The sequence below is a fragment of the Lytechinus variegatus genome, chromosome 12, assembly GCF_018143015.1.
Source record: "Lytechinus variegatus isolate NC3 chromosome 12, Lvar_3.0, whole genome shotgun sequence".
In the NCBI taxonomy this organism is placed as follows: domain Eukaryota; kingdom Metazoa; phylum Echinodermata; class Echinoidea; order Temnopleuroida; family Toxopneustidae; genus Lytechinus; species Lytechinus variegatus.
The window spans coordinates 29,189,616-29,212,159 of NC_054751.1; the positions used below are offsets into that span (position 1 = coordinate 29,189,616).

The 22,544-nt window shown below is 36.7% G+C and overlaps 1 protein-coding gene across 2 annotated transcripts in view; it reads left to right on the top strand.

Moving 5' to 3' along the window:
- The window catches only part of LOC121425600 (STE20-like serine/threonine-protein kinase), a 77,294-nt gene extending 55,114 nt beyond the window's left edge, over nt 1-22,180 (top strand). The window contains exons 7-18 of one of the 2 annotated variants that reach the window (XM_041621714.1): nt 1,274-1,378; nt 1,918-2,031; nt 3,719-4,423; nt 10,155-10,285; nt 11,891-12,014; nt 13,945-14,073; nt 15,502-15,757; nt 16,735-16,859; nt 17,079-17,270; nt 18,255-18,380; nt 19,270-19,383; nt 20,166-22,180. In XM_041621714.1, coding sequence (XP_041477648.1) covers nt 1,274-1,378; nt 1,918-2,031; nt 3,719-4,423; nt 10,155-10,285; nt 11,891-12,014; nt 13,945-14,073; nt 15,502-15,757; nt 16,735-16,859; nt 17,079-17,270; nt 18,255-18,380; nt 19,270-19,383; nt 20,166-20,288 — 2,244 coding nt within the window. In that variant the 3' untranslated portion in view covers nt 20,289-22,180. The remainder of the gene's footprint in view (nt 1-1,273; nt 1,379-1,917; nt 2,032-3,718; nt 4,424-10,154; nt 10,286-11,890; nt 12,015-13,944; nt 14,074-15,501; nt 15,758-16,734; nt 16,860-17,078; nt 17,271-18,254; nt 18,381-19,269; nt 19,384-20,165) is intronic. The other variant, XM_041621715.1, reaches the window with a different exon arrangement.
- The last annotated feature ends 364 nt before the right edge of the window (nt 22,181-22,544 follow it).

Consider the following 22,544-nt stretch of genomic DNA (forward strand, 5'->3'; position numbering starts at 1 on the left):
TACGTAAGACTTGTCTGCCTGTAGAAGGATCTTCGGAATGAAATTATTGTATTCGATATTAATCACGTTTTCAAAGGCATATTACATTCAGACATCCAATACTAGTCCATTTTCAATTTCGAACGAAGAAAATCGACCTCGAAATAAGGAAAGTATGCGGAATAAAAATTACGGTATGCTTAGCATGCAAGGACCGCGATGCATCCCATCTAGTTTCTGTCCGTACAGCAAGAAAATATGGGATGCATGCCGTTCACTCGCGCAACGATACAGTCTTAACGAAAGAAAGGAAGGAAGGAAGGAAGAGAGAGAGATAGAAGAAAGAAAGAAAGAAAGAAAGAAAGAAAGAAAGAAAAAGAAAGAAAGAAAAAAGTTTCTATCAACACGTGTATACATGGAACTCCATGCACTCAACAGAATGCAATCCATCGTGTGTGGCCCCCTGCTGTGACCGTTGATGCTGGGGTGTATTATCTTCGGACCGAGGTCAAGAAACAGGTGTTTCTATACTTAAATTTCATGCTTGAGGGCAATAGGGTTTTGAGAAGAGATTTGATGATAAGGGAAACTTGGGGTATACTGCTCTTAAACGCAAAATTTTCGTCATGCAGAGGCATAGGCCTGTATTCTGAAGTCGGGTTTAACTTAGACCATGGTCTAACTCTGTGCTAAAATTATGGGAAGCCATATGTTTCAAAATTTTATTTACATTGAATGTTATTCATGTTTACTGTGCTTGTTACTAATTCATTAATGGTGAAGACAGTTGTCTTACTTATCCTTCGCAGGCAGTTAATGTTTTTTTGGAGGCAAATGAGCTGATACATTGAACCTCTACTGTTAAATATTTACAGTGTATGTCACGATTGGCTTTCCATAGTTAAACCACAACTTAAAACCAGAGTTTAAATTATACCCGACTCCAGAATAGGGGCCATTATACTCTAATAGTCTACTGGCACAGACCTTCAGTTTTCGGAATTAGCACAGTGCATAATGCAGAGTCTGAAGTATTGAGACTAGATTTACTATGTACTGTGGCTGCCTCACAGAAAGACAGGTTGGAGTCTAGTCTTCACCCTAGACTTGGTATAATTGGTTTATGTGTCAAATAGAGTCTGTACTTGCAGACTACATGCATATGCACTTTCTGTACAAGGTCACCTGTGATCACAGTCAGTACCATCTTTTCATTGCAACAGCTCATGTCTTGGTTAGGATATCTCGTCGTCGATGTTCTTCTGATAATGCTTTCTGTATCCTCTCCACACAGCATCCATGGGTCCATGATGTCACAGACACTAAGCCCATCAAGGACCTGCTTGCAGAAGCAAAAGCAGATGTCTTTGAAGAACTTCAAGATCTGCCTGAAGATCATGTAAGTATAGTTGAGTAGTTAGGCAGTTGATATTTTAAAACTTTGTTCCAATGAGAGAAATTATTACCTTCTTGAAAACCTTCATTTGATTGGTTGCTGAACCAAGTTTTCTATGAAATATGCTCAAAGACCAGCATTATCCTGTTCAAAACTTACTTAGTTTCCATAGGTACATGTATATTATAATTTTTCTACATATACTTTGTTTATTGTCATCTTACAATGAGAGAATGTCAAGAAGGCAGGGATATGCCCCCTCCCAACCTCTATAACCCCTCTTTATGTCGTTATGCCTAATCACAAGTGTATATTTCTTCAGATCTCCATTATTCATCCTTGTGTCACAATAATGCCTATTTGTCTTTGGCTAGTTTGTAGATTGAGAGGACAGATTTGACTGATAAAACCAACCAGGAAGCTTGGTCATATTCTACACCTCCCTTTCTGCAATATCTTTTATTTCAACGATGAAAATCGTGTATATCCAGTCTTGTTCTCATATCCCACATTGTTTTTTCTCCCATTTGGTATCTTTTTAGATTGAGAGAAGAGATTCTATTGATACAACAAGTTTAGGAAGTCTGGACACATCGTTTACAGGTCCACCTACACCTTCGACACCTCCAACAAACATCAAGAAGGAAGCTCAAAAGGTAACGGAATATCCAGTAACGAATCAGTGATCAAATAGATAATGATGATCATGGTGATTGTGGTGGTCGTGGTGAAGAGGACTGATTAAAAAAATGATGATGCTGATGATGCCGAGGACAGTGGTGGTGATGATGATGATGATGATGATGATGATAATGATGACAGTGATGATGATGGTGGTGGTGATAATGATGATGATGACAGTGATGATGATGATAATGATGTTTGAATTATGTTGATGATGATGATGTTGGTGATGATGATGATGATGATGATAGTGATGATGATGATGATAAGGATGTTTAAATTATGTTGATGATGATGATTTTAATGATGACAGTGATGATGATGATGATAATGATGTTTAAGTTATGTTGATGATGACGATGATGTTGTTTAGGATGGTAATTTTTATGAATGATTCCTATAAAGTGTGCTACATATAAATTCGCCATTTGCAATAGGAACTGAGGATAATTTAATATCTCATCCACCAGACACCCCCTTTTCCTCAAACATCGGGAACTGATACTTTTCCCATTACAATCGTCAAATCTGTTATCAATATTATAACTAGCTGTATAATGTATTACGCTCTTGTTATTGCATTTATTTGCATTCTAATGGAAAATGAAAATGGCAGAAAAAATTTCCATTAAAAATTTTCTTCAATAACAAAACGTATTGTGCCCTAATGTTGAGCGCAGCCCCTTAAATGAAAAAAAAAACTGCTCACGTAATGATAGATAGAGCATGTGATAAGGATGTTGTTTCCATGGCAACTTGGAATAGCATCAGCTTTATCATTGACACAATTTCCACATGTCCCTCAAAGAGATATCATTCACATCTGTTTGCAATTTACAGTGTAGTTGTTCTATGCTGTCGAATCTTTGCAGGATGGTTTTAACAGTGTTTCATGGCTTATTGCAAAATGAAATTTGTTAGTTTAGGGTATTCAGATGTTAACTCTCATTACTGTACATAATCACTATTCAGTCTATCCAGGTGAAAATTCAAAAGGATTCTTGTAATATGTACTTGTGTTTCTGTTTGTAATGTCTTTGTTTACTCTCTCAAACTGAGGAATAAGTAAAACTGAAGTTAATGGATTTTCTTTGTTTCTGTATATTTCTTATCAGAGGTATTAAAGAATAGGGTTGCATATACAGTAATTTTGTACTGCTGCTGCTGCTACTACTACTACTTCTGCTGCTACTACTACTACTACTACTACTACTACTACTACTACTACTACTACTACTACTACTACTACTACTACTACTACTACTACTACTACTACTACAGTACTACTAATACTGCTGCTGCTACTACTACTACTACTACTACTACTACTACTACTACTACTACTACTACTACTACTACTACTACTACTACTTCTACTACTACTACTACTTCTAGTTTTATAATGATAGTAATATTAATAATAATAATAATCATTATTGTAATTATAATTATATTGAAAATGATGATAAAAAAAATGTAATGAAGTAATGATTGTAATAGTGATGATGTCGATGATGATGATGATAATGATATTACTATTAATTTCTTGTAGAGTGTATATCATTTTATCATTTAATGTTCCTATTATTTTGCTTCCAAAGGGACTTTGGATATTATTACCCTGGATTTCTTGATATTTTTTCTTTTTCCCCTCTGTAGTTGGCGGAGGAGCTCAATGACGTCAATCAGAATGGAGACAAGAGCATCACTGCAAACGGAAGTAACACCGATCACAACATTCCTAACGGCAGGAGCAACAGTGAGAAATCGGGTGAAACGGTACGTGATGACACGCCCCCCAACACCAACCATGAAGACAATCAAAGGGTGTTAGATAATGATAGTGATAATAACAAGATAGAAATACTTGTAGAGACGGTGGAAGGGGACGAGGGGAAAGGGGAGGAATTGAACAATGAAAAGAAAGAGGGAGAGAAGGACAATAAGGTTGGAGATAGGGAAAAGGAGGAGAGTAGAGAAGAGGGTTATGTTTCGAATCATCTTGGGGAAGGGGATGAACGATCGAAGGAGAATGATACCAAAGAGATCAAAAGGGAAGGGGTCGGGAAGATAGATGAAGGGGGACAGGTGGATGAAGGAGTCTTCGGGGAGACGGAGGAGGGCGAAGCCCCGTTGAAGAAGCCAATGATGAACGGCGATGCGATCGAAATCAAGAAGGATCGCCCGCCGTCGCTCGAGATCAACAATGGGAACGTCCCGTTGGTGACATCGTCTGGGAAGGATTCGGTGGTCAGCAGGAAGAGTATGGACCGGTGCTCGGATGCGGGCAGCGTGATGACCATCGACAGCGTGGAGAGCATGGACCCGCCCCAGACCCCGTCTGAGACCAAGAAGAACCATGAGGTACCCCTCCTCCTTCAATCACCACCCCCCCTACCACACCCATTTTATCATCTTGCTCACATTTCACATCGACCTCCCTCTCAGTGATTGCATGAATTGTCTGCTTTGCCCACATTGCCTGCTTGACCTGCCTCTCACACATTGCTTTACGTCTAGTCTTAGTTCTCAGACATTTGTTGTTGTACATTGCACTTGGAGTTTTTATTTTTGACCTGATGCAGTTTCATAAAGAGTTGCAATGATTTAAATCATTGTAAAATTTAAGTTTTCAAGATTGATGAATATCATAATTTACAGTCATTGATGAATGGTGCCAGGAAAAATGGCTCAAAACTCTCTGGGGCTAGTTTTTTATTTCACCAGCCAAACTTGTCAAAATTTACATCAGACCCTATTTGAATTTATAGGGCTCGCTTTTTTTTTCAGGCTCTTTTCAGCATTTTGGGGCTAAATTTCCCCCTACTATCCATGTATTTTTTTTTAATACAAAAGAAATATGGATCTTCTATGATTGATTGGATTGGTTATTGTGTAGGATCTATTGTAGAGTCAGCCCCATGATCCATCGCAAAACTGTATTTTATGTGCACCCTTTTGATGTTGATCAAGTGCAACTCTTTTAGATAGTTCCTGTAGTGCATTGTGTAGTTCTAATCTACTGTTAGTCTTTGAACAAGCCTGCGTTATTTTTAGGTATTTTCTTTCTTTTTTTCTAGCACAGATCTAGAGCAACTGAAAATTCTTTCACAACTAGAGCTTGCCGTTTTGAGTTGAGATATTTGCTGTTTTATTCTTTTATTTGATATTTTAGTTTTGTGTTTTAATTTGATGAATTGGTTGTAGACAGTGTTTATGAGGCGGAATTGACGTCATACCGACCTATTTCATAAGCAAATTATGATAATAGTAACTTTCTCATTCTTGTTCAATTTCAATTATATTTTCATTTTCAAATAACAAACATGTACATAATATTCAAAGCAGAACAAATGTCATAATAGATACTTCAGTTACAAATAATATAGAAAAGTGATTGGTTAATGAATAAGTCGTACTTTCAAAACACATTTTGATGATTAAATAATTACAGGTGATAAATAACATATGAAGATGAAAATGAGGGACTATTAAAAAGTAAAGCTTGTATTGGTAAACTCCTCTGAATAGAAATTGTGATTTTAAACACAGGCAATTAAAGGTAGGGTAGGGTATATATCATCAGATATAATGTAACTGCTGTGGTAATAGGGCTCAACAAAACGGGAATCAAGGCTTCTAGCCTAAGTATTGACTTGGGCCCCCAAATATGTCATAAAGCCATTTGATCCAGTTTTTCCTCTTCTTTCAGTTGTATAACATATTTCATGGATGATTTAGAAGGTCCTTTTCAAGATAACAGACATCAGACTAATAAAAATGCTTTTCATTCATCAAGATTCATACAATTTATGCTGCTTGTATTTATGATTTGCTGAAAAAAAACACAAAATTTGCATCATCATTCAGCCCATAGGGAAAAAGGGTCATAATCTCTTCTTTTTAACATCATTTTTATAAATGCAGTCATCATCAATTCAATATGAAGATTGAGTCATATAGGTCATATTATTATGGTTTTATCATAATTTCATACAGGCTTAAGGTAAAAATGAACAGGAAAAATTGCAAACCTACATGTTTTTATGCATTCCACATCACACTAATACTAGAGCAAGCCCCCCCCCATATAGGCCTGCATTCTGCTTTAGAAAGCCCAAGGCCAAAATAGACCATACCCCATCACAAAATAAGGACTCTCGTAATTTGGCATTCAATAAATTTAAAAGTGATATACATTTCTGTTGAGAGTACAATTTATTTTCCCCCTAATATATGAATAGGTTAATTTATGAATGAATAATTAAATGAATACATGTATATAGATGAATTGGTAGTTTGATATGTAAATAAAGTTAAAGATAAAGAAATGGATACATATATATAGATAGATCAGTAGATATATCGGTTGATGGATAGCTGGATGGATGGATAGATAAATAGGTAGATAGATTAGATAGATAGATAGATAGATAGATAGATAGGTAGATAGATAGATAGGTAGGTGGATGGACGGACAGATTGATAGACAGACAGATACCTACATAAATATAGATATTAGATGATGGATAGATAGATTGATAAGAAATTTCAGTAGACAGAGAAAGGTAAAAGATGCATAGACATAAAGATTGAAAGATCGAGAATAGCATAGATGAATATATGTATAGATATATGAATTAATTCATGAACAGATGGTGAATAGACTATTAATGTGATAGAGTTAAATGAGTAAAACTGTACATCCTTGACTCATTATTGTATATTTCATTGGTTTTTAATATTATGTTAATTAATATACTGTATATCAGTATCTCAGCGCTGTAATTTTCCCCCTCTTGATTTGATTTAGGCTTCAAATCAGGGAACACAATAATATGTTTCCTCTTCAATAATGCCCAATGTCATCAATCTTATGTTATGTCCTGTGGCAGCTGCTAGCAACTCGGCTGGATGTTATGTGATCAAACAAACGATATGCAGTGCTCTCTGGGGGGAATCGAGTTGTCCTTGTTGCTGTTATCAGATCATTTAACCCATGGGATCCAAAACGATATGAATTAGGCATAGTTCATCAACAAATTAGACTCGGTTCACAGAAAGCAATCTTGTTGCTATAGGAACGCTCTCAGTTTTATGCGAAACTTGAAGCAGCTCCCAGTTTCATGCGAAACTTGAAACTGGAGCATTGGCATTCTACACAAAACATGTGCGAAGATCGCTTCCTGAAGAATGGTTGTGTCCTCACTTCCGCTGAAACCACTTTAATGAGGCAAATGATCCTGAAAACTACATCGTGAGATGGTTTCCCGAACGGGTTTGGGGATATTGCTTATAAGACCACTTCGAGCTTTTACCTGTAGTTTCTTGTAAACTTGTTTTAGGACGATAATGAGAATGGGGTCTATGATACAATTAATCATACAATTGATCTTAACTGTATTAGGTTTATGGGGACCATGTGTTGGGCCTACATGAACTTAGTTAAAGTCGATTTTGGCAGAGCCTCCATGTGTATTTTTCAATTTTTATGTTACATGGCCTCAGTGTGATACTTAATTACGATAACATTGAATATTTTGCTGCTTTTTTCCCCTGGTTCAAGACACAATTCTATATCAATGATAATCTGTGATGAAACTAAGAAAACAAAATGAATGAAATCTTTAAAATTGCAATTTAAAATTAAAACTATAGTCTTTCATTTAATACCAGAATATTTGTTTCAATTAGTGGCTACCCTGGGTAAATATATCAATATTATTATTATTATATCATTATTAATCATTTCCTTCTGAAAGTTTATTCAAATAAGTTCATGTCATATAGAATGTGATGTGTCTTTATGATATGTCAGGATAATAGATTTGATTAATTTCTGTCAATGTCCATTTGTTATGCAAATAAAGTGTTCTAAGTCATGGACGCATATTGAAGATTGCTAAATTCCAAACTTCCTGGCATCCCTGCCAAGGGTATGATTTCTTTAACAGGGGAAACAATCAGCCCCAGAATTAAATTGATTTTGAGATCATTTCCTATGATTTCTCTAGAGATTAGGTGAGACATGCACCCAGTGTTTTTACTCTTTTTGTGTGTCTGAATTATTAAAAGTGTGCGAAGGGTAATATATATATATATATATATATATTCTAGGAAATATCCTTTGTCTTGCTTGCAGCTACAGTGGCCCATGAAGTTAGATTTAACCTAAACTCTGATCGAAACTAGTTATTTAATTATAGATAACCAAATCTCTGGTAATACAAGTTTAATATACTGTATTAGCTCATCTGTCACTCAGGTCATTCATAATTATCTTGGAATAATATGTGATTTCTATTAAATATCAGAAAATACATTGCAAACAAAATTGTGAAATGTCCAGCTTCCTAGGAATTAACACAGAGTTAGATGATGAAAGTTGAACAACACTTCAGAATATGCCCCCCCCCCCTCTCTGTTAGCAGCTTATATTTGCTCAGTGATTTATCACTTCAAACATAATCTTTGATGTGATAATGACATATATGTAACACAAACTTACGATGTTGACAAGTACATAATACAGAATATATATATATTTTTTGAAACATGTATCACTTCTAATTATACGAAAATGTGATTAAGTAGATTAAGTAGAAATTAAGAGGACTCTACGCATAGATGATTGAAAATAATTTAAAGTATTTTTCCTTGCTCTATTTTATTTTCTGCAATTCAGTTTTATTGTTTTGTATAATTTGTGACATTCTATTGGCATATATTTATTGCCAAATATTTTGAATATATTCTGCTTCCCTACAAATGTTGTTTGATTTTGTTAGATTTGTTCTCTGTAACATACAGGAACTTGTGTTTTCAGAGACTTTATTGGTTTTGTGTTTCTTTACATATGTTCCCCCCTACATTGCAGTGTTTATATGTAACAGGTTATAATTTGTGATATCCCATTTTTGCATTTGGTACAATTATATATCCCTTGATTATTTCATAAATTGTGCATTCTCTCTGTATTGCTATAATTTTGGTAAGTGGAATTTATGTTTATAATGGGATTACATGCATCAAGGATATGATTGGTGTACGTACAAATCAAATACATCCCATTGGTATTCAATTCATTTCATTTTATATGATTATACAATCTGTTTTGGAACATTTGTTGTTTTGTGTCAATGTTTGTGTCATAATGTTCGACATCTGTCTTCACTTTTCAGTGATGTCTATCATTCCTAGTCATGTTTGTGTATTTTTCTTTTGAAGTTCTTATCTAACAAATTTGAATGATTTTAAATATGATTTAGGAGCTGTCCATATCAGAAGATATGTGTTTTCTTCTGTAGTTTAATGAATGTCACTTTTGTGCACCGGAATGTTTTGCATGTAAGATTTTATTACGTAAAGCATAAGTTCAGATGTCAACTATTTCATTTTGTTGTTCAAAAGTAAAGTTTAGTTCGGTTGTAAATTTTGATTAAGTTAAAAAAAAGCCTCATGACTGCTTGCACTTGATGTACTTTATTTAGATTACTTTTGGAAAACTTTTCTGAAAAAAATTACATTTAGGGTCAATATAGCTGTAGTGGCATCACATGTTGCAATTGCTAGCCAACAAACAAAGAAGTGCATGCAAAATAGCAGAGAATGAAATATTGACATAGAAAATAAAATTTCTTATATGAATGATGTCATTTTTTAAGGAGGTAAATTGGTAAGTTTACAGCCTTGTTAATTTTAGGACAAATGCATGAACATTTAGACATAGAAAAAATACTAGTCTCTGAAAAATGTAATTCATTCTTCCATTTTTGTTCATTTGAAGAATAAAGCGATTCATATTCATAACAAAATATCTAAAAAAGCGCAGCAAAGAAAATGCAAATAGATTCATATATAAATATTTCATTTCATAATTTGGTTTCAAATTATCACATTTGTGTTGGAATTAATTATCACGTATCTATTTACATATTTTATAAATGTTCTCAATGAATCTGCCAAACAAAAGAAACTTAGACAGATTATTATCATATAATTTTTTAATCTAAAATTTGTATGAAATTTGTTTACATTTTTTCTGATGAGTTTATTTGATGTTATTAATATGACCTTTCACCTTTGACCTTTACAGGAGAAGGTCCATTATAAGACCCTGAAGAAGACCAGGAAGTTTGTCCTTGATGGAAAGGTTGTGACCTTAACCACTTCAAAGGTCGTGAAGGAAGGTCAAGAAGACAAGGCTAAGGAACTCCATGCCTTGAGGTACGGCTCTTTTTCTTTCTAAGTTTGATTTTTTTTTAAGTTTGATGGTCAACAGGATTCTTTAGCTGAAATAGACCCAGGTGGTGTCTTCACAAAGCTCTTCATAAGTTATGCATGACTTTGTGTGTAACTGCAACATTGTGGTTGCTTATTCAGCTACATAGCAATTTATCATTGAGCACAAGTACACAGGGGCCATGGAAGCGGGGGGCTGGGGAGCTTCAGCCCCCCCCCCCCCCCACTTTGAAAACCGTTCCGCGGCCCCTGGTACAGGTTACCATTAATAAGTCATGCTCAACTTATATACAGCTTTATGAAACAACTCCAAATGTTGCAGGAATAGTTGCAATCCTAAATATCAATCACAAGTCCTGAAAGATCGTTTTGAGAGTAAAGCTTTGTTTGATTTGGGATTTGCATTTAATTTCATCATTTTGCAATGGGTCTCCGATCCAAAGATGCTGTAGCTAATGCTGAAGGTGAAATTTATGAGCAGTATTACAGTGGAAGTTCTTTGTTATGGCTAAGGTCAGTCAGTAGTCGAATGTTGGATACTTGGGCCCATATTCTGAAGTTTGGTTTAACTTTAACTATGGTCTCACTCTGTGCTATAATTATGGACAGCCAAATATGTCTAAATTTTCCTAACATTGGATGTTTCTTATATTTAATGTGCTCATTCCCAGCTTGTGAATTAGAAGAAAGCTATCTTATTTGTCCTTCTAAAACGTTGAAGAATGATTTTAGAGAAAAATGAGCTGATAGTGAAATTATACTGTTAGAGATTTATGCCACTATTGGCTATCCATAGTTAAACCACAACTTGAAACACGACTTCAGCATATGGGCCTCAGGGCTTTTTCCTCGTTGAACAGGGATTGGTCAGGTACACCTCATACTTACAACACTCATCAGCCCCCCCCTTCCCTCCCTCACCTTTTCACGATTCAGTGCATCCATCCTCAACCAAAAGCTCCAACTCTACGCCTTCTGCTTCACCTATGTCTTCTTTGGCCATTTCCTCTTCCCAAGACTCCCACCTAGAACTCAAAAGACCCTAACACATATCCATCACCCCTCCTCTGCACCTGTCTATACCAACATATCCCATTTGCATTCTACCATTCCTTCCAGCCCCAGTATCTACCACAAGTCCTAATGTGATGTGCATTTAACCGCACATCTGGACTCCCTGATTTTTAAGATAATTGCCAGTTGTAATGATTTCAAAATGATTTTATACAGAATCCAATAAAACGACCACTCAAGTGTCTGTTTTTGTGAATAAAAAATGTTTGCCCAAGGATGGAAAAAAATGTGTAATTTGTGAGAAATAAGCAAAATATGCATGACATTTCACCAAATTGCTGGTACTTTTTCCCCAGCAATAATAATGCATTATCCCGCATGTGCTTATCTTTGTTGGCAATCTTCAGTGTTACTGCTGTTTACCTAACATTTCATGATTTCACAAAGTTTAGGTTGTGTCACTCTATTGAATTCAGATCTAGAATGGTATGTGACAATCAACCTTGGTTTTTAAGACTTTCTCATGAAATTAGTGTTTACTGCAACTACTTTTCATAATATCTTCGACCCATGCAGGAAGAATGAGCTTCGAGAGATTCGTCGTATGAGGAAGGGAGAGGTGAAAGAGTCAAACAACCTAGCATCTAAGATCCTCCAGCAAATGGAGCAGCTAGACAAGAGGCAGGATGCTGAGAAAGGGGTAAGATTACACCCCTTCTGGTAGATCTGGGCCCCGTCTTACAAAGAGTTGCAATTGATCCGATCAATCACAACTATGGACGGCCAGCAACGTCAACATCTAAAGCACATGTTTGTTCAAAATATTTTCGAGATATGATGAGTATTCATCATTTTCTTGAATATTCAGTGAGCTTCTCTTTGTTTGAAATGGATATTGTATAAATTTCCTACAGAAAAAATTATGACATTGATAGTTTTCCATACAGTGGAGATTGATCGGATCAATCGTAACTGTATTCAAACCTTAAGGGGCCATTCCACTACCATGATTTTGAAACCCCATTCCATCCATAGATTGGGCGGGATAGGAATCATTTTAAATCTGGAGCAGCATAGCAACAATATTGTCTGGACCGGGTAAAAATGGGCATTTATTCAGATCGTCATGGAATTTTGAACAGGTTCCAAATTTCATGCCAATCTTCCTGATCAGAAATGCCTATTTTGAATCATGGGGAAAGCGGGAAACGCATGAAACGGTACGGCACGCAGTCGTAACCTTTTTTTTTCCAGATGTACTAACAGCAGCCTGTGGGCATAATTAGGCCCCCACTCCACTTGACCAGTTCTGTTCCTGCCAAGTATTTTTCACTAACTCAAGGAAAAGGTTCTTTTTCCCGTGATCCTACTAAATTTGCAGGTTTGCCAAATCTTAGCAAGATTGGCATAATGCCATTGCGCCCAGGGGTGTGAGAGTTCAGATTTTTATCAGATTTCAGATTTTTTTGCTTTGATTTTCAGCTGAATTTCAGCTTATATTTGGCTGTCCTCTGTACAAAAAGTATGGGAGCTCTTTCTATTCCAGACTTTTTCAATACTCTTCAGATTTTTTCAGATCTTTTTATTTGTGACCACTCACACCCCTGATTGCACTTTACACCTATTGAAGATCCAGAATTTTCACTGGGAGAGTGTCCATACAGATAAGATGAAAGATTTTTTCCTCTCTTAATTCCAGGATATTTCAGGTTCTGCCAGCTTTGTTTAGTCCAGCATTCCATAATTTTTTTATCATTGACCTATCTTTTTAGTTTGTTTCAATAGATTTTACCCATTTCCTTCTGAGAGCAGAACATTTTGATTACCTCATGGACAATAACGCCAGTGGCTGATAATTGATTCCTGGGCCCCATGTCATGAAAGTTGCAATCAATGTCAAATAACAAGCTACATTTATAAGCTACTGAAATCCATCCAATTCATTGGCCAGTTTAGAGCTTATCAAAGACATATGGCAATTGAAATGAAGTTTTATGGAACAGGGTCCAGATGAAAAAGGTCTATGGATATAAAATTTATGCTTAAATTGATACTAATTGAATATTATACAGATATTGCCTACCTAGAGTTTGAATATAATATTTCCTCTCCCCGACGGGGTTATATTTTGCATGAAGCACGCAGCGCTGAGGGATAATATTCTCCCAAGGGAAAAATATAGTTTTGGAGGGGAGTTGAAATGTTATTTATTAAATAGATAGACCAGGCAATATCTGGTATATTATATAGTTTATGTGGATTCACCATCAGAGATTGCATTCATCATCTGGCTCTCTGATTAACCCAAAATTCTTGCTGCAGCTCTGATCCATTTATGTCATATACAAATTTTGGAAAATACATCAAGCGCGTTCGTCATGCAGTCAACGCATTAACACTAGCGCGTACATCTAATAAACTACCTGATTACGCAACTTGTAAGCAGCGAGTGACATCATCTTAGTGAATATAACGCCGCATGCAACGCAGTTATATTCACTGAGGTGACATCAAATCCCAGAATATAATTAATGTGATCCTGGCCGCCATGGTCACGTGATGGCGTATTGACCTATCACTGATTCAATTCTACATAACCTATGTAATATAATTCTCTCTAATATTCTTAGTTATCTGTGAAGAAGTTTGACTTGGAGATTGAGCATCTGAACAGGCAGCAGAAGCAGAATGTTGAGAAGCTAGAACTAGCTCAGGAGGCAGAGCTCAAAACATTCAAGAAGAAAATCAAATCAGAACAGGTAAAATAATTGCTCTTTCTTTTTTAGGGATCTTGTGTTTTCAATGATTGATGAATGTCAACTTAACCCTAAAATGGCTGGGGGGGGGTTGAATCAGCCCCCCCATCAACATTTTCTGCGATCATTCCGCCGCGCACAATTTTTTTTACCGCACCACTCACAGAGTTTATACTTTTAAGTCTCGTGCATCTTTGGAGATCAAATTTACGACACCCTGGTATGCGGTTCCGAAATCACGCAACATTTCGTAAGTGCATGTCAGAACAAAAATTGTTCCAAAACGTGATTTTGTGTACAAAGTCCATGCAAATTGAGTTTTCTCATCTTATTCATATAGATATGATTATTTTTACTTTAAACAGCTGAAATCAATTGATTTTAGCATAATTATGCTTCAAAAAGGTTGTGCAATAAATCTGGTGAAAAAAACAAAGAAAAACAAAAGGTTGAAAAACAAAAAAATACATAAGAAATTCATAAAACAATAAAATACATCCAAAATTGATTTCCAAAACGAAGTTTTTTTCAATTATGATTGTTAAGAATGCTACAAAGAATATTTTTACCAAAAATTAGCATTCTAGGAGCTTTATTTAGTGAATTAGAGCAAAAAGTATGATTTATGCCTAAATTAGCATAATTAATTCATATAAAATAAAATCTCATTATTTTGGAAAATTTTACCATACAGCCTTTAAGATTACATCGCACACTACCAGCATGCAAATTTTTGCGGCGCTCGCGCGATCGGCAGCCGAGATCTCAGGGTGGGGGGTTGAATCAACCCCCCCCCCCCGGACACAGCCAAAAAAGCCCGGCCTAGTTTAGGGTTAACACATTCAGAGCTGATTAGAGCGCTGATGAAGGGCGTTGTGAAAGAAACTTGTCTCAAATTCATTTGGGTATGTCAATTATAATGCAGTATGTGGGTGCATTTTGGCCTTGTGGTTCAATTCTCAACAATGGCATGTTTTATTTCTGTGAAAAAGAAAAAAAAATCCACATTTTGCTTCACCCAACACTTACAACTGTGGTATTGTTGCCATAATGGTAACTGACAAAATAACATCAATAGATACATCAAACATGTCAGAACAGATGCACATGCAAACTCATTTTAATTCCAAGGACCATAAAAGACTGGAATCGTCTCCCCTCTTCAGTCATTTCCCAACCATCCCTAATCAGCGCTCCAAAAAGCCATAAAGTAAAACCAGAGCCTTAAGCTGGTGACCTCACACGACATACCAGTTTAAAGACCTTTATGGAGTCTATTCGAGGAATCCTACCAAGTACCAAGTAACAGGGTCAAGTAGCCAATCAAAATGAAATTTTCATACAAGATAGATCCTTCGTGTGTGTTTTTTTTTAAATGGGCACCTCTCGTCTGTTTAAACTCATGAACAAATTTCTATGAAATCTCCCCAGGACAAAGAAATGAAGGTATTCCGAGATGGCAAGAAGAAGGCCGCGAAGGAGCTGAAGAACGCCAAGGGAGACCGGGATGCGCTGAGGAAAAGAAGAGAGGAGTTTGAAGTCAAGCAGCAGGAGGAAGAGAGAGAGTTTCTCTCCAGGCAAAAGGGGACGCTCGAAGCCGAGATCGTCAAGATCAACCAAGGTCACCGGCAACAGGTAGCCACGCTGGAACATAAATTTTTGGTGGAGAAACATAATAAACAGAGAGGTATGTAGAAAGCTAGTATGTGAATATGATGTTGCTATGTAATGAGGTATTCATTAGACTTCATACAGAAGAGGATCAGAAATGACAGTAAACATACTGGAACATAAATTTTTTGGTGGAGGAACATTAAAAAAAGAGAATTATGAGCACAGCTAGTTCTTGATTGAATGGTCATGTTGTCTAAGAAATAATGTAGGGTCAGAATCTCTAATGATCCCCTTCCTTACAAGTGTTTGTCGAGTCTTCTATGAAATTAGGTTTTTCAGGCATTTATCAATGGTGGCACAACATTTGCTCTGGCAACAATTGCTCAAGGCTTTATTTTGTCTAAGATATAGGGCTCTATAGGGTTTTATGTTAAGTTTAGTGGTAGGTTTAGGATAGGTAGTAGTCTTAGATCCAGTGTTCAAGTTGGACATCCCATTTAGTGTGTGAAATTTGCAGTGGAGCAATCGTCGCCAGAGCAAATGTCATGGAACCATATTAATCGCATTTGATCATTTACATATTTGGGGTCAACATTTCACACCACCATCTGAAAGAAATATCCCTCGGCTCAAATCTGTAGTTCTATACCACCAGACAATAAGGATAAGCAGGTACATGCCGACAATTTAATAGGGCTCTCCTTACTAATTGCTCTTTGCATGCGTGTTTCTATATCCATCGAGCATGCGTTGACTGTGAGTTCATTGTTCGCCCATTTTGTCCATTGTCTGGAGCGGATGCAAACGGATGGAGCCACCCCTAAATTTCGCTTGTCCGCTGTATCTGTTATGAATACGTTTTGTATCCGTCGGCTAGTGGGACCAGGCCTCAAACCTTTGAAAATCTAAATATGTTTACCTGTCACCTACTGGAACTTTGTTTACAGTCTATGGAAATGATAGAAATCAGTAGTCAACATATTAACACAACACTTTGGACATCCCATCTGAGGGACATTATTTTAACTCTATCTCTCTTATCCGTTATAGCGAGGGAGTCAGCAGTTTGGGAGATGGAGGAGAAACACCTGAAAGAGAAGCATCAAATCTCAAAGAATCAACTCAAAGATATGTTCTTTCTTCAGAGGCATCATCTTGTCCTCAGACAGGAGAAGGCAAGTATAAACATATATACATGTATATCAAGATGGAACATCCAACATTGACACAGAAAATACATAAATGCATGTCTTTCAATGCTTCCTAAGAACCCATGAAAATCTCTGTCATCCGCAAATTCAGAGAAAAACTTTGAAATACCATTACTGATAATTTCTTATATGAATAATACTAGATTACTCATTCCATGTTTTCTTTCCTACTGCTTTTCACAGGAGGTACAGCAGCTCAAGAACTATTTTGATCGTCAAGAAGAGGAGCTGAATCAGAAGCACATACTAGACCAGAGGCAGTTACCACGACGACTACGTAACGAGATGAGGGCCAGGCTAGCAATGTTCAAGAAGAGTCTGCAGATCCACAAACCGAGCTATACAGCCGAGCAGGAACGAGAGAAACTTAAAGAAGTAAGTTTTAGTCAGGATTCTCCTCGTAACGTTCAGAGGGGTGTGATAGCTTTGTGGTGGTGGTGGTTGAAAATTGGTTTGAAAATAATTTGAAACTGTTGTAATAGCTTAGCTTAGCCTCGCTTAGCCGGGTAATAATAATGGAAATCTCAGAATTTTATTTGGCCAAAGTAATTTGAATTTTGGGTGAAAATCGTAAATATCAATGCAAAGTAAAAAAAAACAGACTTACCAACTCGTCAAGAGAATTGCCTAACCTGACTTTTATTTATGATTTTTCTCAGAAAGGTCAAATTTGACTTATGCAATTATTTTATGAAAGTGACACTGAGGTAAAAACAAACAACCTCTAGAATAGCTGAATGTGAAAGATTTGTTTGGGAGTAAGCGATTGCTATCAAAGAAGGCAAGTGATAATGGAGTGTTGTGACCCAGTGGAATGGTCCCTTGACTTCGAAACCGAGGGTCGTAGGTTCGAATCCCAGCTAGGACGTAATTTCCTTGAGCAAGAAATTGATCCACATTATGCCGTACTCAACCCAGGTTAGGTGAATGGGTAGGCTTTAGCACGAACGGTGGCTCTGCTCCAGCCGGTGTGCTGTGTGTATTGTTGAGCACTAAAAGACCTGTGATAAAGAGGTATAAGGCAAGGCGCCATACAATTTTTTTTTCTTGGTGGCCAATTCGGTCAACCAAAATTATCAATTACACATTCTTAGTTGCCTGCAAAGCAAATTTGGTGGCCCCAAAACAATAGGAAACAATTTATCAAAACTTTGGTAGTGGGATTTTACAGAATTTTGGTGGCCCTACTCTCATTTTTGTTTGCCCAGAGCCACCGGGCCACTGCTAATGTCGAGCCCAGTATTAGGTGCTGTAGAAGCGAGTATGATTATATAATTTTAGTTAAAAATTAAGCAACCAGAGGATTGATGGTTTCAAGTTTAACTGTGTTCTGGAATCATTGTTTTCTTATATGTCCAGTTCCAAGACAAAGAGAATCTCCGCTTCAAGTCAGAGATCGCCAAACAGAAGAGCAAACATGAGAAGCAGCTAAATGATGTAAGACAGAGCAACGCTGCCATCATGCAAGAACTACTCAGCGATCACGTGAGTCACTATAATACGGTTTAAGGCCAAGTTAATGTATTAACAAGTTTAGCTGAATAGAAGAGAGTAATATTTCCCCTCTAAAAATACAGGTAAAGGTTTATAAAGATTAGGTGTCAAGTTAGAAAGAGCACTCTTATGTATAGGTGTATCTTTGCAGAAACAGTAATATGCACATTTAAGAATAGCCTATGCTGTATTTGTGACTGTGTTTTGATTTAATTCAAGGGCCCGTATTCTGAAGTCGGGTTTAACTTAAACTCCGGTTTAAAGTTGTGGTTTAAGTATGGATAACCAAATGTTACATAAATCACAACAGTAGAGATATCTATTTCAGCTCATTTGACTCTCATATGATTCATAATTGTCTTGGAAGTATGAATAGATGATTGTCTTCACCATTGAAGAATCAGGAAAGAGCAAAGTAAACATATTAAGCAACATACAACTTGATAAAAATTTTGAGACTTATGGCTTCCCATACTTAAACCACAACATTAAACCTGAGTTTAAGCTAAACCCGACTTCAGAATACGGGCCAAGATGTCCATGGTTCTATTCTGAATGCATGGCAGGTCCATCAAAAACGTAGGCTACAATACATTACATTATTACATTGTAACCATATTACACTGGGGTATCGCATCCAAATACACTAATTTTGGAATAAAGTCAATTGCAGTTGTGTATATTTTAAATGATAAACACCCCCACCCTACTTGTATCCTCAACATATTTTAGGGCGCGCAGTCTCATATGATATATTTAAAAAATGGAATAGAGATAGACCAAAGCTATAAGACAGGATTTAAGTCATTGCTTCTATATCAGTCCTTCATGTGGAAATGCATCAAATTATTGTTGTTCTTTCCTACGTAATCTCCTTCAGAACGAGAAGCGAAAGGTGCTAATGGAACAGGAAACGGTCAAGGTCAAAGATCGGGATGATATCCATGCTGAAGAGGTCAAGAAATGGAGGGAAAACCTGAGACCAAGAAAGAGAGTAAGTACTTGTAGAGCTGAGAGATTTGCTCCTCTGATTTTATGAGACTTTTGTTGACCAAGACAAAGATTGCATGCTCTTTCATACAGTTTTTTATTATAATTTGATCGACTTGGGTGATAATTAAACAAACAAAAAATGACTTATTCTCAGAAATAGTATGTGTAAGTCTATAAGGTATTTGTGGACTCGTTTTTTCTGACCTTTCAACTGATCTGACTTTTTGACTTACCCAAGATCTACTTTGATGGAGTTACCTGTATTTGAAATATCTAAAAAGTTCATTCCATCATTCCTTCCAGTAATATCTCAATTTTTCGTCATGATGATTGATTTGGTACTATTTACTCATTCCCCTCCTTGTTTGTATATCTGTCTTTCGCTCTCCTTTCTTGGTTTCTTTCATTGATTCTCCCCTTCTCTCTCTAATTTTCTATTGCTGTGCCATTCTTTTTCTACCTGTGTCACCATCCTCTTTTTTCTGTTCATCTGTCAATCCATCCATCCTTCCTTCTTCCTTCCATGCATGCATGCATGCATCCATCCTCCCGCCCACCCACCCATCCATCCATCAACCCATCATCCATCCATCCATCAATTAACCCATCCATCCATCCATCCATGTATCCGTGCATGTATTCATTGATCTACCCATCCATCCTTTCTTTTACCCCTCTCTCCACCCCTCCTCCTGTCTATTGCTCTATCCTTCATTTCTCTCCACCTCCTTGTCTTGCTCTGTCCATGTCTCCACCTTTCTCTCTCCTATCCCACGTCTCCAGGAATTGGAGGAGTCATTCCAGAGGGAGCTCGAGAAGCAAGGAGAGTTTTACTCCGGGAACAACACAGAAGCCCCCTCGTCAGATTCCATGAAATACAAGAGGAACAGTCTTAGTGTACTCTGAGCCCTCTCCTATCTATTTCTTACTACCTTCTTGTCTACCAACCATAGCTAGTTGATGTAGCCAGAGTTGCAACAGCGGAAGCCACATCTGATTTGTCAGGTCAATCAGCAAGGCCATTCTTTCTCATAGACATTTCACATGGGAGGAATCCATTTGATGCTCTGAGCTCTGACCATACGTGTGAAAGCACTTGTCACAATCGTCTACACTGACGTCTTCACATCTTTACTCTGAGGCAGTGACAAGTTTCATTTGTCGTCGGTAGAAGTCACACCACATTATTGTTCACGATATGTAAATCAACTTGATTTGATGTGGCAGATAACCTGCAAACTCCAGATAACTATTACTTAGCTTAACAAGCAGGAGACGGATGGATGGCTTCATTATTGCCATGTTGGCTAACCTCAGGCAAGCATGGTCGTTATGATGAACTTTTAATACGACTTCATATATAGGTATTGTATACAATATTGCCACTTTGACAAACCTTGGGCAAGCATGATGGTTATGAACTGTTGTCATGGCTTCTCATTGTATACCTACAGTTTACATAGTTGCCATGTTGGGTTTACCTTTGACAAGTATATGGTTAGGATGAGCTCCAAAATCGAGAGAGATACAAAAGATTTGACTGTTCTGGTGGGCTGTTGCTTATTGTTAACATTTCCACATTCAATAATTTTGTGGCTTGTTGGAGTAGATTGCATTCTGCAGTCTACCTCGAAGCAGGGCTTGATATTGATGCCACACGTTTTGTTACACTGAATGTATTTAAATAAGTGTTTGGTACCGCGAAATTGTAAAATAGCCTTCAAAACGGACATACTAAAGCTTTTCGACATGCACTCATCGGAGTAAAGTTGCATGAATTACTGGAACGCCAGAGCGAAACAATATACATGTATAATAGAACCGAAAGAGACAATGGGCGCTAAACAGATAGCTGTAATTGGCTGTCAAGGTAAACAATTTAGGCTTAGTACCAGCCGTAAATTGAAGTGAAGCAACTAAAATAACGCAATGGTTCTTATGAACTCTTTCTGGCAGCACAGAATCGGGTCTGTTAGCTGGATATACGCTGCCTCTGCTTCTAGACTTTCATGCGATTTTACTCCGATGAGTGCATGTCGAAAAGCTTCAGTATGTCCGTTTTCAAGGATACTTAACGATGAATGTATTTAAGTGAAGACATCTCATGATGTCTTTTAATTTATTAGATGTTCTTCAGTCTCTGTTAAGGGGTGGACACGGTCAACGCAGTCTTGTATTCAAATGCATTCAAGGAAGGGCAGATATTTACTTACGAGTATTTTTATGAGACATTTCAACACAATCGTAAATACTATTGCCAAGCATTGACTTCAAAAACTAGATTGATATCTCCCTTTTTCAGAAGATACATTGTACTTAATGTCATTGAAGATATTATTTAGATACTGAAAATTACTTTGTTTCATTTTGCGCAGAAAACGTGTAAGGCAAATCCATTTTTTGTTTCTTTTTCTGGCATTCCCTATATATTTTCTTGAAATCTTTATAGAACTTTATATTATTATTTTAAGTGTCACTCAAAATGTTTAAAAATTATGTATTACTTTGGGTCATTTAAAAAAATATGAGTGTTGACATATTCTGCTATTGCATCTGCAAGTGAGATAAGATTTTTTTTATAAGTCATCAGAGATTATGTTGAAATAGTCATAAAAACATAATTTTTGTAGTATTCCCACAAGTACAATCTGCTGCATTCATGTTTAGTAGAAGCCCCAAATGGCTGTGACTGGATTGGTAAAATATGTCTTCTTTTTTGCCTTGCTGTATATATATACACCAGGTGGGTGTTTCGTAAAGCTGTTCGTAAGTCAAGAGCGACTGGGGATCATTTCTTGTGGTAAATACTATACACCAAAATGTTCATTGGTGATGGTTTAGCACGTAAGAAAGGTTCACCAGTCGTTCTTTAAGTCGCTCGTAACTTAGAAACAAAGATTGAAGTGTGACTTCGAGCCGCACTTAATTTTCCCAGTTGCATGCTGTATTGAAGACGTTACCACATTGGTTAAATTGCTAAGAGAACATCGCGCTGCTGCTTATTAATCAATAAGATTGCATGTTAATACTTATCGTGCGGTTTGACATTTAAGCATGACACTATGGGGGTGTTGCAAGAAAATATTTGCAATCAATCGCAAATATTCTGTTGCAATTTTACCACTGATAGATCAATAATAATTGTAGCAAATCAGATTACAC